At 45.5% G+C, this 18,083-nt stretch overlaps 1 protein-coding gene across 11 annotated transcripts in view; it reads right to left on the reverse strand.

Moving 5' to 3' along the window:
- Positions 1–18,083, reverse strand: part of BOC (BOC cell adhesion associated, oncogene regulated) — a 121,465-nt gene that overhangs the window by 21,352 nt on the left and 82,030 nt on the right. For 9 of the 11 annotated variants that reach the window (XM_072811738.1, XM_072811736.1, XM_072811734.1 and 6 more), the window contains 2 exons: positions 13,862–14,037; positions 12,929–13,207 (listed from right to left, as the gene is read on the reverse strand). In XM_072811738.1, coding sequence (XP_072667839.1) covers positions 12,929–13,207; positions 13,862–14,037 — 455 coding nt within the window. Of the gene's footprint in view, positions 1–12,928; positions 13,208–13,861; positions 14,038–17,459; positions 17,559–17,875; positions 18,037–18,083 lie in introns of those variants that run through there. The other 2 variants (XM_072811744.1, XM_072811743.1) reach the window with 2 other exon arrangements.

Genomic DNA, 18,083 nt, shown 5'->3' on the forward strand with positions numbered 1-18,083 from the left:
AGCCCAACGCCAGCTTCATAGGAGTGCAATCTGTGTAGTTCCGTGTGGCCCGGAAGGGGAGGCCAGTGCTTGGTTTAATGCTCTATCACCGTCTTCAAATTCTTAATGTTTGAACAAGACTCCACATTTTAATTTTGTATTAGACCCCCAAAATTATGTAGTCCAGTCCTGGCTGAGCTTTTCAGCCAAGACGGCGGATGTGTTTTTTCTCAGAGAGGAAGGAGATATGGATGACGGAAAAGGGCGGACTGCCTGTCCTTAGCGTGTTCTGGCTAAAGATTGTGAACTGGTTTTCAAAAGCAATGCACTTAAACAATGCAAAGGCCTTAATCCTCCTCTGCACAGTGTGTGCTGTACCTGCCAAGTCAGGAGGCTCCCCACAAAGCGAGCTGTGAGCGATTGTCAGCTCAGGGGCATCTGGAAAATTCCTGTCACCAAGAAGCAGTCTCTTCCACGGTCCAATAAATTCTAAAACTACTCCACCAAGAGTTTGAGTTTTTTTTTCCCTCCTCCTTTGCTTTATTTCATTCCAAGGAAATTTGCCTCAAGCAAGGATATACTTAAACCTAACAGATCATTTTACAAGAAAGAGAGGAGTTTGGCACCAGAATGCCATCTCCATGTTAATGGCCCAGGCTCTTGCCCCATTGTAATTGAGAGCTTATCCAGGCACAAGGCACACACTCTCCAGCACCCACCTCACGGACCCAATACTACAAAACATAACCCCCTCCCCCTCTCTGTCCCTCTTGGCTCCTTCTGTACCCTCTGACAACTGCTAAGTTGGAGACAGAAGGCTGTGCAGTGGGGGAGGCACAAAGCTGGGCACTGGTCAGCCATGTGGCCAGACTGCCCCTTTGTTCTGATGCCAACATGTGCACAACAGCCCATGTGGGCTGGACTGAGGACACCCCAGCTGGGCATCCTACTGGCAGGCCTGCCTTCCTGGCTTCCAAACAAATAAGCAGTAGTTCGTTCCTTGGCCCTGTCCCCTCCCTGTTCCTCCTGAGCTTGAGCCTTAGCTGTTGCTTCACTAGACAAACACATCCAATTTGGCTGCTGGAGCAAAAGTTGAGTTTCACTAAGGATCAAAGAGAGAGTAACAAAGTGATGATGGATCTGAAAATCAGAGCACCCTCTCTCAAGTGTTTTTAGGCAGAAAAGAGACTGGGGAGGGGGGCGGGCTGGAGATGTGTGATCAGTAAAGGCCTAATCAGCTACCCTATGAGGCAAATGCAGAGATCTAGTTGGCTGCGAGTGAAGGAAACCAGCCTGTTCCCAGGCTCCTTTGTCTGCAAAGCTGGGTTCCTGGCCAGTCCCGGGGCTGCTCAGGGTGCCTCACTGGGACTAGGGGGCAGGCCCTTCAGTTCCAAATGGGGTTAACAGGCTGCACCACAGAATGATGGATCGGGTTTCATGGGGAAATGGTTTGAAGGGACACCTGCCCTTGCCTGTGGGCTGGAGTGTTTGAGAAATCCATTAGAGGAATGTTTTTGCAGCTTTAATCCTCTTACCTTCCCCCAGAGCCCTCTTGTGCATCCTTTCTTTGTGTATTCTTTCGACTATTTTATTAACTTGTCTGCACTAATCAAATGCCAATAGGACCACTCTTGTTTCTCAGCTCTCAACAGGCTAGAGCTCTGGTCTTTGGGGCCATCTCTGAATTTACAGAGTCTCCTTTTGGGCTTTCCAAGAAAGCCCAAACAGTTTGGGCTCCGTGCAGAACCCTTCCCCAGTGCCTTCCTTGTAAGCCCTCAATTTCTTAATGGAATATGTATCTTCTGCTACATCACTTCCATGGGACCCGTGGAAACACGGACGTCAGGAATTTGTTCAGACACAAATCGTGCGGTGCTTTGGTTTTCCTCCTCGCATTTATAGGGAACAGCAGGCACCTGCCTTCTGAGCCAAGGGAAAATGGGAGGAAAACAAGAACTGTGAGGAGCACGTGGCTGCCGTCACCAGGGTCACATGCATAGAGGCAAGTTTTATCATAAGCCCTTTGAATTTCTTCTCACCTTGTAGCCTGGATCCTTCTTTTAGCTCAGCAGATCTATGAATTAAATTACGGTATTTGGTGTATGTTCACAAATTCCCACGACACAGAAGTATCAAATCTTAATTATAGGCTCATCCTCCCAGTTTTCCTAGAATTTACACTTCCTGTTACAGGGTGCATTGCACTACAGTAGAACGCCCCCTCTGTAATCCAAAAGGAGTTTCACGGAGTTTCCCCATTTGGTCCTCCTCTCCCGGAGACCTCTCTTAGGCTGCAAGTCAAAGTTCAGTTAAGTAAGAAGTAAGACAGTGCCTTTGGTTGGAGGCTGCCTGGAGTCACCAACATCTCCATCTCCATGAGCTCAGCTGAACAGTCCAAAAACAAAAACAAAAAAGTCATTTTTCTACTCATCCAGGTAGTACTTATGTATAGTCAGTTCTGTCCTTCTCTCTTGCCTCAATACAAGCCAGTACCCATCTGCTGAGGTTTGGACAGGATCCACTAAATTGTGGGGGCACCACATGGGTGGGGCTCACTTGGCAATGCTGTCAGGATGGCTCAATAGCCTCTTGGCCATTGGCAAGTTTCTGGGCTGATAATTCTACTCCCTAACTCTCATGGCCTCCAGGCCTCACTGAGTCATTCATTCAGCCAGGAACTACAGAATTATCTAGTATGCTAGGAACTACAGAAGACACTATGAAGACAAAAATATAGTTCCTAACTTCAGGGTCCTTTACTCTGATAGACAAGACAGATAAAAACACAACAAAAGGCAGGGTACAATAATTTCCAAGAGTAGTATCTGCAAGTTTAGTCTCCACTACCTTCACCAGCATTCCAACCTAGATCAGGTCACCTTGAGCTCCAGAGCAACTTAGAAATGGCAAAGGGGGTTGGCAGAGGGAATATTTGCCTCCTTCTGCAGGCCAGGAGAGTGGATAAATATGTTTGCTTTTGTTAGTTTTTTTTTTTTTTTCTGCTTGTCCAATTGCACAAATAATTTTGGCTTGAAAACTCTCTCCTGAGAGCCATGGAAACATGGCATAAAATTTTTCAAATATACTTTCCGATGAAAACAAGACATGCTCTTTCTTATTTAAATAAAAACAGTTTCCATGGGGGTAAAAAAAAAAAAAAAGGACTCTTGCAGATGCCAAACACATTAGTTGTTCAGTCTTGTGTTTCTTTCTTTCCCCTTGAGTTGAGGTGGGGTCTAAACTCAGATTTGAGCTGTGGGAGAAAACTGAGATGAGAGAACCAGGAGGATGAGGGCAAAAGATCAAAGACAAGACCAAAGGTGGGCAGGAGGGGAGAAAGGGCATGAAGGGAAGAGTGCGACAGGAAGAAGGAAAAATAAAAAGAAACTAGTTTGCAATGTCATTAAACGATGTGCAAAAAACTGGCCTAATGCTTCAGGAATTTCTTGGCTTGAATCATTGAAAATGTTTTTTAAAAAATAAGAGAACACGAAACGTGATTAATCCTTGAAGACAAGGCAAGGATGGGAGCCATGTCTCTACTGAGTCTGGCAGCCAGATGAACAGAGAAGATGTCTGTAGACCATCTCATTTATCTGACTTCACTACTGCAATGAGGTAGGGCTGGTTAGCAGAACTTGGGAGTTTCTTTTGGACTTGATGAAGGAATGAAATGGTTTGAAAAAATACACTTAAGAGAAGGGGAAAAAAAAAGATTTACTTGCCAGCAACCCACATCATACATATTTCTCTGATCAACCAAATATAAACTATAAACTTAGCAATGGGAAAATTAATGTGAATCCTGGTGGTCTGGGATCATGAGAGCCAGAGCTGGATCCTGGCAGAGTCTCTGGCAGGCTGGCAGCCTGTACAGGAAGAGGGAGGGGAGAGAAAATGTAGGCCAAGGCACTCAGGAAGAGCGGAGAAGAGAGCTTCAGCAGGGTCCTGACATGCAGAACCCTGGGTGGGAGGCACGGGTGCTGTCCTAAGGCCAGCAGGGCCCACAGTGGTTCCACTTTTTCTGCCCACACACTTGGGAACTACATATTCCTACAAGCAGTGGTGGCTACTAATTGATGCAAACTGCCCGCCATCTCCAATGGTGCCCTAACAAGTCTCTGGTAGGACGTGGAGTCACATTCCCTGACACCTCCCTTCAAAGTTTCTAGGGGTTCCTCCAAATATCTCAATCCCTTTTAAGCAGCCCTTTAGGCTTCTGACATCCATCAATTTTTCTGAACCCTCCCTGAATCCATTTGTATCTGTTTATATGCTTGCTTCAAACTTTTTTACTTCCTTAAGCCTTTTAATCTATCAGGATTTGGTGAAGAAATCTTTGTTCACCTTTTGCATGCTCCTTTTGACCTTCTCGACTTCAAACACATCTTATCCGGGAGTCTTCCTCTTTCTAGACATTCACTGAAGGCCTACTGTGTGCCAGGTCCTATGGGAAGCTGTGGGGTCACAGAGATGAATGGCAGCAGCCCCTGCCCTCCAGGCAAATGAGAGGGCTACAGAAGTAAACACAGGGTGGTAAGGAAGCCAGGAAGAGGAGACTCCACTCTGGGCTTGGGAAGTTGAGGGCTTCAAGAAAAGACTCCTAGAGGAGACACTCGAGGCTGAGAAGGAATTTGTTATCCCAAGGGAGATGGGCACGTTCTGGGAAAGGGAACGGAAAGGATGGTATTGCAGGTAGATAGGGCACCATTCCAAAAACAAGGGGAAAGTGCAAGACAACAGATAAGGAAGTGGTAGATTTTGAGGGGTCTAGAGTGAGAGGTGAGGCTGAGAGACGGGCTTAAGCGCCACGCTACAGCCCGTGTCCTGCTCTGTGATTCCCAAAGTCTTCACATGTTTCTAAGTTAAGGAGGATGGTCACTCAACATTAAACATGATTTTCCCTCAGGAAAGAAAATGCTGTTTTTGCCTCAATCAAGGTTTTTTCCCCCCTTTGCCTACATGTTTTCTCGCTATTCAGTGAGTAAGTCCTTTATCTTTGATGTGAACACTGAACCACCTGCAGGACAGACTTGCTGTTCTATTGTTCTCAATAACAATAACCTCAAGGTTATTACCAGTCCAGGAAGGGTTGAAAGTCTAAGAACAAGGTCAAGGTAGAAATTCCTAAGCTTTTCCACAAAAAAAGGGGGGAGCCAAGGGACTCATCTGCTCTCTTAATTTTTTATTTTAAAGGAACCATCTTACATCATGTTCCTTAGAGGGCTCCAGTGATTTCAAGTAAGCTAATCAATGCTTCCCTCACCTTCCTGAGCGAAGTCTACTCTGGCTTGTTGAAATTATAGGTGGTACCAGCTAAACACACTATGAGGTCTCCCCTTCACTCTTAGAAGATGGACCTAAGATTTTTACTTAAGCATGTGGCTGTATGTGCAAAGAACAGATTGAGGAGGAGAGAAGGGTAGGAGTTGTAAACGTGTCCTTGGTAGAAAATACACCATGGATTTGAGGTCTTCTTTTGGTAAATTCTGACCATCACTAAATAGAAAACTGGAACTGTCTTTGGGGAAGACAGTTGCTGCCATGATGCCCTGAGCTGAGCTCATACCACACATTTGTCTGGGTACTTGCACCAGGCCTGATGGGATTAGGTTGAAGATTTCACCAGAATATCAGGGGAAGTTCTTGGGAGGCATGAACTTCTGCCTGTATCCAGTAGAAAACAGAAAGGGTTAATAGGACCTTGGTTTAATACTAGAAGGCATTCCTTAGTCATTTCCTATTTAGATATTCAAGTTGCTTAGCTCCTTTTGGGTTTAAGCTGTTACTAATTTTCTTGTCTAACTGGCAAAGTAAAATAAAACTTACAGTGTAAAGCTAAATCTCACACTTAGGCTGATTCTCCCTTTCTGACTGAGGACACCCCCCTGTAGAGCCACCAAGGGTCTCTCTCTCCCGCTCCACCTGGCAGTACCGCCAGCCTGGCCTCCAGCTGCGGACCCCCCTTCCCCTCCTGGGCCAGCTCAGGACGCCACCTCTGTTTCCTCTGGTTCTCCAACTCTTCTTCCTGCCACCGCCCATTCACTGCAAAGCAAAAGGCTTGCACGGGATTCCTTCAGATGCCTAAGCTAACAACAAATGTTTTTCCAACTTGGAGCGTATCATTCCTTCTTGTTTTGTCAAGGAGTCACTGGCTGGCTGAAGGAGACAGGTGGAAAGGAGTGGCATTGGAGAAAACTTTGAGGCTTCCTTTATTAATCACAGAATATACACCCTCAAAAGGAAAAGAGAAACAATGAAAAATGGGGGAGAGTTAGGGGAGAATCCGATGGGGTAGCAAGAGAGAGACAATTTATCTGGTGGCTACATACAGGATTTAATTGAACTCACCATGGAATTACCTCACTATGGAAATTAGACTCACGATGGAACTATCTGCCCCATCTCAGAAATTGCACTAGGCTTACATCTAAGTACACAATGCTAAGAGCTAAACTTAGTTGTTGAAGATCTGAGAAAGGTATGAGAGAACTCAAGAAATGAGAAATAAAGATTGTCTCACACACATTCTTTAAGGCTCAACTCCCAAGTCTTCCTCAATTCCCTGAAATTGAAATGAATCCCCGTTAGCCTGAGCTCTCAGGAAAATCTGTATCTCTGTTGGAGACTGACTTGCTTTAGGGCTACTGCGTTACTGCAGTCAATCTTTTCCATGAGATTAAGAGCTCCTCAAAGGTGAGGGTTAGGTCTTACTCTGCTCTGCTGGAAACTCTGAGTATGTTCCTAATTCTTAGGACACCAACCTCCAAGACATCTAAACACTGAACTCACTGCTGGAGAATGGGTGCTTTGCTGTTTGCCAGTGGGACTCCCTAATCTCCAGTCTGCTGGCTTGCTCTATGAATTTTGGACTTTCCAGCCTCCACAATTATGTGAACCAGTTCTTTAAAATAAATCTATATTTTGCCTTTATTAATTTCTCTATATACATATGCAGGATGCTTCATTTGGTTATACTTTTTTTTTTTTTAACAAACTGAAGGTTTGTGGCAATCCTCCATCAAGCAAGTCTATCAGTGCCATTTTCCAACAGCATTTGCTTATTTTCTGTTACATTTTATTAACTCTTGTAATATTTCAAATCTTTTCATCATTATTATATTTGTTATGGTGATTTCTGATCAGTGATTACAACTCACTGCAAGCTCAGTTGATGGTTATTTAAGCAATAAAGTATTTTTAAATTAAAGTGTGTACTTTTTTTTAGTTGTAAGGCTATTGCACATGTTAAGAGCTACAGGATAGTATAACCTTAACTTTTATATACAAGGGTATATAGGGTACCAAAAAATTCACTAGACTCACTTGATAGTGAGTCACCTGGAACCAAACTCACAACATCTCCAACGTACACCTGTATGTATAACTGGTTCTGCTCCTCTGGAGAACCTGACTAAAACACAGAGAAAGCTATAAATATTTTAGTAAAGGCATGTCCACAGTGGTCCTTTATGGCTTATTCTAGTTCACAGTTTGAGCCTATAAGACCTCAAGGAAGTATCTGGTAGGAATTAGAGGTGGAGGGGGCTGAACAAAAAAAACCATGGCTCCTTCTGTGGAATCACCATGCTGAGGGCCCACGGTCAGCCCAGCCTGCCAGTACAAATCAATGACTACCTGGTTAGAGGAATGAGCAGTGGTGAGCCACCAGAAACATAAATGAGCAGCTCTGTGGCTATGGGGACAAGAAGCAATGCAGTGACACCATGGCTATCCTCCAATGCAGCCAGGAGTTAGGAGTCTGGGTTAGAGATCATGTGTATACAAACTGCTGAGAAATTCACAGGAAATGGGTTAGTTCTCTCTTCCCAACAAGCCAGCCCTCTCTTTTGGCTCTGGCTAGGAGTGGAAGCTTTGCCATTCCCTGGACTTGTTCTTCTGAAGGCTGCTCCCAGAATGGAGCTGGGCAGCCCAGAGCTAGACACAGGCCCTAGAGCCTCCTGCAGGAGGACACTCCACAAATGTTCGCTGACCAAATGGGTGGAATGTATAAAGCCTGGAATTTATAAAGTGCTTCAAAATATTACTATCCCATCATTTGACCCTCAAAAAACCCCCACAAAACCAAACAAACAAAAAAACTATGATACTGATGCTATAAATTATCACTGTGCTCATTTCATAGTTGTGGCAATCTGAGGGACTGACTTACCCAGAGTCACATCAAGTCCTAAGGGCAGAGTTAAAACTTCAACCCAAGGGGTTTTTTTAAGTCTTTCTTTCCCCTCCATAATATTAGTTTGTTTCTTCATTTTATTCATGGGTTAAATTCTGTTACCTTCTGACCTTCCTCAGAGTCGGGGTCATGGAGACAACTGGCTAAGGGGAGCTCCTTCCTCTCCCGAGGAAAGAAAACTCGAGAACCATGCTTGATTCTTAGGCCTAAAGGCCTTAGGGAGGAGTTACAGATCTGGTCTCAATTAAACCAGCATAAGTTTAAGACTTCACATTAGCTTGAGAACTAAAGTTCCCAGCTATAGTACTACCCAGTTACCACCTGTTTTATTTCCAACGACAAATGGGACCTAGGGATGATAGGATAATTAGGAGAATAATTTTAAAAAATGGAAAAAAGTTAAAAATGAACAATTACGTAGGAGTTCATTTGAATTATTAGAGGTAAGGGATCAAAAACAGTTTTCACATCGTATGCCAGCTCTGCTAAATTGTGATTCCTTGCTGGGCTGTGTTGAGAACAATTGTAAGGCTGAGTCAAGGTATAGAAAAAAGGAATATGGTGTCCATTGGCAAAGTCTGCTGTTGGTTCAGGTGCAGAGAGTGGGAACATGTGGGCCATGTAGAGTGGTTGGCCTCCTGGTGTAAAGCTTAGAAAAAGGAGTAAGGAAGAAAGGAGATCAAAGTCAAAAGTATCTTGAAAAGCAAGAGTTAGACAAGGTGGTCTGAAGTGAGGCATTAGCAGCAAGAGATTTACCACAAATAAAGTTTGGGTTCAATAGGAGAAAAAGTTCTGTGTGGAGGAGAGTGGGACGGACACCTCCAGAGAGTGAAGACAGCAGTTATCCACATGTGCTCCATTTGACCTGAAGACCAGAAGCCAATGTCCACAGAGAGGAGTGAAGTCCAAGTGTACTCCCAGCCCCCAGCGTCTAAGTAAAAGAGGTCTGAGGTCTGGACCAGGAAAAGTTCTTCTAGAGGCCTCCTTCACACCCTTGAATCCTCAAGCCATGTCTAAGACCCCACCATTGGAAGGTCCCGGTGATCCAGGAGTCCACGAAGACACAGGAGGTAGCACCTTGCTAGGTAGGCCAAACAGTGGGCGCTTTGTCTGAGGGTGAACATCTGAGCGCACGCAAAAATGGCCAGAGGAAAAGGAAGCCTTAAGTGTTGAGTGTGGGCGGGTGTGTGTGCGTGTGCACAGGCACGCCACGGCCCAGCCTTGCCTCTAAATTCAGACCATGCCTCGGTAATCCCTTCACCACTCAGCCTCCTTCCATCAGCCAACCAGCAAAACACAGCCCCCATTCTGCTCAGGAATGTGCTTTCGGAAACTTAATCTAACTGCTGAGTCTGGGCCAAATCCCCCATGGCATTAGCCCAAAGACAGCACCCCGTTCTGCTGCCTCTCCTGCCTTCCCGCCGCCACTGGCGCCTCCTCCTCTGAGCTGGGGAGGCTGCAGTTTCACTCCATTGCCACAGCCCCTGAGCCAGCTCTCCTAATTTCCAGCACTTCTCCATCCCGCCAGTCAGCTCCAAACATTTCACTTCTGATTCATGTCTCTATGACAAGCCAACAGATCTTGGCTTTCCAGCAAGATGCACTAGGCTTCTGCACAAGCCACTTCTCTCACTGTGCCTTCTGGGATACAACCAAACCCTCCCCTTTGTCCTCACTGTCAACTATAGATCCCTTCAAGTACCACAGAAAGAAGTGGCCAGGAATTTCTTTTTAAATAAAGGCAAAAAAAAAAAAAAAAAAAAAAAAAAAGGTCTCTCCTCACACAGACACATCTTGAAGTAGAAGGTGGGCTCCAACATAAATCTACACTCTAACTATCCTTTCCTGCAAAGAAAAGGTTCAGCCTGGCTCCTGATAAGGCCAAATGAACAGTTATGGAGTTTTCTGGGTCTTCACAGACACGTGCTGGCTATTTGCAGATGAGCAACCCTCCTAGATGAGCAGCAAAATCCTTTAAAGGCATGAATGCTACTAAAAGGCACTTTTTTTTTTTTAAGATTTTATTTATTTATTCATGAGAGACATAGACAGAGAGAGAGAGGCAGAGACACAGGCAGAGGGAGAAGCAGGCTCCATGCAGGGAGCCCGACATGGGACTCAATCCCGGGTCTCCAGGGTCCCACCCCAGGCTGAAGGCAGCGCTAAACCACTGAGCCACCGGGGCTATAAAAGGCACATCTTACTTGTAATAATGAACCACTGAAAGCAACCTAATGGTCCAGCAATAGAAAAAGGGTTCAGGACATAGTGTAGAGCCACCCAGGGGATATTTCAGGACCATTGGTAACCGTGATCCTGCTCTGCTTGTGGCTGGGGGCACAGATGACTAGTAAGGGGCATGGGGGGAGCTCGCTAGAGTGATGACTGCCGGGGTTGGTTATACATGTGAAAGATGAATCAGGTTGTTGACTTATTAGTCCACTTCATATACTTTGCTGAATTATACTCAACAGAAGAAATATGGTCATATGGCCAACAGAAAATGCTTACCACACAATGCTGAGAGGGAGAGAATATGGACAGAAACTATATATTCAGTAGATCACTACGAAAGCGTGAAATATGGGCATGCCTTATGTTCAGTGAAATAAGTCAGGGAAAGACAGATACCTATGATTTCACTTATAGGTAGAATCAAAAAAACAAAACCAGGGACACCTGGGTGGCTCAGCGGTTTGGTGCCTGCCTTTGACCCGGGGCGTGGCCTGGGATCGAGTCCCATATTAGGCTCCCTGCATGGAGCCTGCTTCTCCCTCTGCCTGTGTCTCTGTCCCCCCCCACCCCCCGAGTCTCTCATGAATAAATAAAATCTTAAAAAAAATAAAAATTAAATTAAATAATAAATAAAAAACAAAACAAAACCAAGCCCAGACTCACTGATACAGAGAATAGAGTGCTGACTGCCGGAGGGGAGGGAGGAGGGGTGGAAAATGGATGAAGGAGATCAAGAGGGACAAGCTTCCAGTCATAAAGTCAGTCATGGGGATATAATGTACAGCACAGGGAATTCAATCAGTGATAGCGACTGCGTGTGGCGACAGAGGGTAAGCAGACATATCGTGGTGACCATTTCACAATGGAGACAAATGTCAGATCGCTATGTTGTACACCCGAAACTAATACTGTATGTCAACTACACACTTCAGTCAAAAAAAAAAAAAAGGAAGTACAGGTATGGATGAAGAGTGGAAGGATATACTCCAAAATGGTAAATGATGGTCATGGGATAATGGTGGGCTGAGGGGAAATGGTATTTTCTATAAATTCTATACTTTCTATGATTTTCGTTACAATTTAAAAATAGAAAGAGGACTATGATGGCAGGAGTGCAGCTCTGACCTCAGCCCTTCTTGTACGATGAGATGATCCCTCCCTACCCTCTACCTTCCCCACTTAAGTGCCAGTACCCTCCTGGCATCCCGCAAGCACAGGTAGGGGGGAGGGCCGGGCTGTGGCCGAAGGCCTGCCTCCCTCACTGAGCATGTGCTCCTGCCACCAAGGAAAATGGCTCCTATTGCATGAGGAGGCTCAGCCTGGCCCCCTGGGGGGACAGCTGAGGACCCACCCTGCCTTCTCCCTTCTCTGAGAAAAGGGCAGGGCTGATTGACTGTTTTCCAAGAAAACCAGAACACTGCCAGCAGCGTCTGCTCTGTTCTCTCACAGAGTGAAGTTCCTCCAAGGACCTGGGAACCATGGGGGGAGGCAGGGGTCCCCCCTCTTTTCTACTTCCTCATCTCCCACCACTTTCCTCCTGGACTCACGCCTCACACACCCCAGGGACCCCAGTCAACCTTTAAGGAGTATTTCAGAAGTTTGCTGTGTTAGGCATGACCCCTAACACAGGGGAGTGATGATGATGGTGACATGAAAGTCTGAAGCAAGGCTGTCAGGGGTTAGGGGACCCTGCTAGGTCAGGAGGGAACAAGTCTCCAAGGAAGAAGACGTCATTCTTAATAGTTCCTGGCCGTAGACTCATATATAAGAACAGATATTGGAGCTGCCCTGCAGCCTTCAGAAGTTTATTTCGTCAGTAGGTCTTGTCTCCCAGATGTACAATGGGTAGAAAACGAGGCAATGTGTGTTTTGCACGTAATATATGCAAGTGGTAATTACGTATTAAGGGTAGTATAAAGTCTTCTTTGAACATCCTCCTTGGACCAAATTGTACCCCAATCTTGTCCTCTTTTCTGTTCTCTTTACTCTTTGTCACACAGTTTTCTTTTCATTGTGTTCTTTTATTTATACCCCAGGCCTTTGGATAATGCTTGCCCCTCAGACAGACAGGAGGCCAAGCATGGAATGGGCAGGTCTGTTTGGACTGCACATGGCCTTGCAAATGCTCTGACCATAACTGCCATGAGGATGGAGTGCAGGGGAGACAGTAAGCAGCTGGCACAATCACACCTAAAGTTAAGGGGAAAGTAGAAAGGCATGGCATGGCCCAGCTCTGGCGCCCACAGAAACAGTTCAAACATGTCGCGTCCCCCTCCTTCTAGATACTCACTCCAGACATGGTCCCTACTTAGAGAGCAGCTTCCTAGAGGCACAATGGTCCTCCACCATTGGGGACCACTAGGCAACTACCACTCTCTGGTTTGGAATTTCAAATTTGAGCGCCCCCTTTTATGTTAGGACTACTGACATGGGGTAGGAATGGTCTGGGGAAGAGAAAGAATGGGAGAGTCGAAGAGAGAGTGCACTGTGGCAGAGAAGCAAAGGAGCAGCACTCACTGGCTAGTGTCACAGTGGCTGGCACACTGGCCACGGCCCCTGCAGGCATCCGGGCCACACACTGGTACCGTCCCACGGTGTGGTTATTGAGGGCAGTGATGACGAGGGTGCCGCGGGTGATGAGGATGCCCAGGGCATCATCTGAGCCATTCAGCTCTCTCCCATTCAGGCGCCAGGTGGTGTTCATCCATGGGGGTTCCACGACACAGCCCAGGATCACAGTTCCTCCGAGCTTCTGGACGGTGGAAGAAGGCTGGACAGTGACCTGAGGGATCTGGTCTGGAGGAAGAACAGCGACATAGCAATGAACAAACACCCCCGATGAAAGCAATACATGAGCACCCACACGGCCTTCCAGAGCTGAGCAATCCAGAGGGGTCGATCTTTTTCTGAAGAACGCTACTGTCCTTGGGTCCATTCCCCAGCCTGTACTTGTTCTCAGAAGGCAGACTGGAGTGGCAGCAAGGTGTAAAGGCAAGAGCTCGAGCATTGGAGTTGGACAGGACTGGGCCCAAACCCCAGTGCCACTGCTTCTGAGCCATGTCACTTGAGCCTTTTTATGTCTCTTACCTATAAAATGGGGCTAATGATACTTGCCTCCGAGGGCTGCTGTGAAGCTTACAAACAATGCATATCAACTGCCAGCCATAATCTCATATAGTAAGTGCTCAATTAAAGGCAGTCATTACTATTCCTCCTCCTCTGGTATATATTTGAAATACTAAAATACAACCACTATGAGGCTGCCAAGATGATTTCTCATCTTATTGGATGTATCCCTGAAGGCCAATGGGAATGAATTATTCTTTGAAATCCAGGAAAAGGAAGGCCTTTTTAAAGGGTTACTAGTGAATGTGTAATGCTTCCATTTGACATGGGCAGCAAAGTGTTTTATAAGAGGGGCAGGCTGAGAAAGGGAAGGAAAGCACTCACTCAAGTCAGCAAAGCAGCCTGCTGTGGCCAAGAGGAGGCAAGCAAGGGTGACCTCACGCCTTTTTTCTCTCTGAGTCGTCATCATCCCATGCAGCACGGTGTCACCAAGGGTCCAAGCCAACGTCCCATAAGCCACTGGAGTCACTTCAAGAGGTACTACAATCCCCCACACCACTCTGTTGTGAGAAAGAGAGAAATGGCCCTGGTAGTGAGTGAGGCTGCCTGCCATAGGGCCTGGCTCTGTCCCTTCACCCCCTGCCTCTACTGCACATGCTGGCAACATTCAAGATGTCAACCTGAACAGTGGCTGGAAAGCCAAAGAATACTCTCATTTCTTATCTAAAAGAGGCTTCTTTTAAGTAGTTCCCTTGAGCTAGAAGGGGATTTTACTGTGGTATGAGAGCCAGAGCCTTGCCCCATGTACTGGCAGCAACCAGGGCCTGTTAGAGGGTCTGGGACCTGCAGCCAGGGCCAAGGTCCAGGCAGTGAGCATCTCACACATTGCTGGGAAGGATGACCTCATCTTTATCACTGGCTTGCAGGAGGCCAGATGTCCATGGCCACATGGCATGCCATGTCACCAGTACCAGGCTATTGTGGACATCACCGTCATGTGTGTAATGCATGCTGAACCCCTTGTTTAGGCAATGTTACTAGTGAATCCTAAGGTCACAGAAATTCCAAGATCTTTTCAAATCTCTGTACTTTTAACCATAATAGAAGCCTCTTCACATTTTTTTTTTTCTATAAGTGCTCTGCACCTGGTGGGAGCTTAACAGAATTAGAATCAGGGTGATGTAGAATAGTGAGGCATCTCAAAGGTGGCTCAGAGGTTGGGCGTCTGCCTTCAGCTCAGAGTGTGATCCTGGAGTCCTAGGATCGAGTCCCAGGTCAGGCTCCCCGCATGGAGCTTGCTTCTCTCTCTGCCTGTGTCTCTGCCTCTCTCTATTTCTCATAAATAAGTAAATAAAATCTTAAGAAAAAAAAAAAAGAACAGTGAGGCCTTTTAACAGTGAGTTCTAGAGGAAAGCTTCATTAATAGATTTATAAACTAATTCCAAAAGCAAGTTTTGGTGTCCTCTCAATTTTCCAGATACTTGTTTTAATTCCCTACTTTCCCCCAAAGAAGTAACGTATTTATCTAGAACACTGCATGAGTTACCGATTTGAAAGATTCTAGGGAACGTGACCACAACAAGCTTCAGTTTCCCCAACTCTAAGAAAATTGCTGACACCTGTTTTGTCCCTGCCCCCAGAAAGGAAAGGGAAGGGAAGGAAGTAGGAAGCACGAAGGCAAGAAATGAACATAAAGTAATAAAAGTAATAAAGGGCAAAAAGAAGACAAGCAGACAGAGAGGACAGGACTGTTTCTGAGCACAGGGTGGCTGCAGAGGTGTTTTGGTTGTAAAGTCCACAAAGGTTTTACTGAGGAAATTCAGCCCAGACCCCCTCCTGCTTAACGAGGACCAGCCAAACAATTACTGTTACTTCTGCACCCTTGGTAATTTATAGGATTCAAAATGGAAACAGACCCCACTTTTGCTGCCAGCCACCAACTCGCTTTTATAAGCAAACAGGAGCAAAGAATGTATCTGGGGAGGGAAAGGGAGTGAGAAGAAGCAGGTATCTAAAGGGGGAGAAAGGAGTTAACTCCTTCACCCCCAGAACAGAGTTGTAAGCAGATACCATTTAATGACCCCAAAGCAGGTCACAGGAAGTCTCATTCACAAAATGCAGAACTAGGACAAATACAGGGAGGAAGGGGCATCACTGTAGGTACGATACATCTTATTTAGCAGCTGGGAAGTTGGAGTTGCTTCCTGGGCCAAGTTACCTAGTGAGCTTTGTCTAGAAAGAGAATTCCAGAGACATACATTTCTGAGAATTCTGTTATAATGGTAAAAAAAGATGACTAAGGCTTAACTGGAATTCCTACAGTGTAACTTTGTCCCATTGTGAAACGAATGAGGTACAATTTCAAAGTTGAGTGAAGGCAACAGTAAAGTCTATTATTTTTCTTGGCAATGCAAAGTATGTCCAGATCCTTATTTTCCATGCATTTTCTCAGAAAAAGAGGAGAAATGAAGAAAAAAAATCAAAAACAGAGTGGAGAATAATTTCCTGACATGAATTCCTCATTGAGGCCTAGGTACTTGCTATTTTTAAGGGTTATTTGGATAAGAAAAAGAAAAGAAAATGCATCTGAGAAATTTAACTGCTGACATACATGCTCCCACTGAAATAATCTCTACCAAGCAGACATTTTTGAGACTTTCCAAAAACAACAACAACAGAATACACTTCTGGGGTTGAGACCAGTGAGAAATTATAGCCTCGGAGTATTTATTTTGTGAGAAAATTACAAACAACTGAGAATCCATAAGCAGCAGGAGGCAGGCAGCTCCACCTTCTCCCAAGAGGACTGGCTGGAGCACAGGAGGCCACATCTCCTCCCTGGTCAGCCAGGGCACTGCAGCTGTCTTGGAAAGAAAGGGAAGCCTTCATGGTCTTAAACACAAAACACACCCTTTGGATATCCTATGGCCAGTAACCAAGATGGATGAAATAGAAGAACATGGGATCTAGCAGATACCATACAGAGACTTATTTCTGAGAGCATGCTAGCATTCTTTCAGTGATTAAAAAAAAAGATCTGACAAAGCTTTTAGTTCCATTGGTTGAGGGGGCCTGGCCACATGAGAAAAGAAGTATTTCTGACCCCAAGTTATTATTATTATTATTATTTGCAAGTTTTCAATTCTGTAGAGTAAGATTCACTTTCCCCAAAGATCTTTGAAGGCAGAGAGGTTTTGCTCATAAGAGGTGATGCCAAGTGGCTGTGGGAAGGGGTAGGGGTGAGTGCTGGCAGCCCCCTGACCTCAAGAAACAGGGTAGCACTCCTGCTCAGAAGAGTGGCATCGCGGGAAATCTCTGGGACACAAGTGAATTTAGTTCTCAAAGGGCTGAATATATGAGTTTAAATAGACTTAGGAGAAGAGTTTAAGAAAGGTCATTTTTACTTAAGAAGTTGTACTTTTACCCACAGACCTAATTAAAAAGAAAGATTTTAAATTAGGAGGGACCTCAGAGAAAATAAAATAGCAGCTTAGGATAACACCTATGGGTATCGAATGTTATAAATGAGGAAAGTAAGGAGCAGAGAGACTAAGTGATCTGCAGAAGGTCTCCTGGCTAATTAAGAGAGATTTAGGGCTCCAAGTCAGGTCTTCCGACTCCTCATCCCGGCCTTTCTCTACTTTCCAATACTGCCTCCCAGCAAACCGTTTCTGAAGTCATATTCACCAAGTGCGTAGAACTACTGTTAGGATTAAGTTTGGAATATTTTTTAATCTATTTCCTGAGGCACAAAAATAATGTAACTTTCTCTGAGGTTGCCGGGTGGCGCAGCGAATTAAGTGTCTGCCTCCTGGTTTCTGCTCAGGTCATGATCTCAGGGTCCTGAGGCTGTGCCCTGTGTCAAGCTCTGCGCTGGGCGGGGAGTCTGCTGGTCTCCCTCTCTCTGTGCCATCCTTGCTCGCACTCATGCACGTGCACTTTCTCTCAAATAAATATATATATATTTTTTAAAATAGAGTACCTTTCTCTTTGGTTTTCTTCATTCTTTTAGCATTTGCATTCAAATCTAGGATAGTCTTACTGCTCTTCACACAATCCCCTTCAGTAGAACCTTCTGCAATGGTGAAAATACATTTGCACCATCAGCGCCAGTCACTGGCCACCGGTGGCTACCAGATACTTGAAGTGTGGCTAATGCCACCGAGGAACTAGATTTTTAATGTATCCACACCGGGCAACGCAGGTCTACACTAATACGTGGAACATCTACCCAGACCACTCTGAGGTCAAACAGGAGAGAATAACAAAACTTCGATGTTAACTGTGAGCCATGCTGTAGCTTATGCCTTAACCACATGTTGCCGGAGTATCTACTAAAACATTATGTATATTGTGATTTCACTATTATCAGGTAGAAAAAACACTCCTGTGACCTACCGTCGAAGGCCCGATGCAAGGCCCTGTATCACAGGATGCGTTCGGGCAGCCCGGGGGGCTCCGTGGTTTGGCGTGATCCTGGGGACCCCGGATCAAGTCCCTCCCCGGAGCCTGCTTCTCCCTCTGCCTCTCTCCCGCTGTGTGTGTGGGTCTCCCATGAACAAATAAATTAAATCTTAAAAAAAAAAAAAAAATGCATCCCGCCCCG

Source organism: Canis lupus, chromosome 35 (assembly GCF_048164855.1).
Source record: "Canis lupus baileyi chromosome 35, mCanLup2.hap1, whole genome shotgun sequence".
Taxonomy (NCBI): Eukaryota; Metazoa; Chordata; class Mammalia; order Carnivora; family Canidae; genus Canis; species Canis lupus.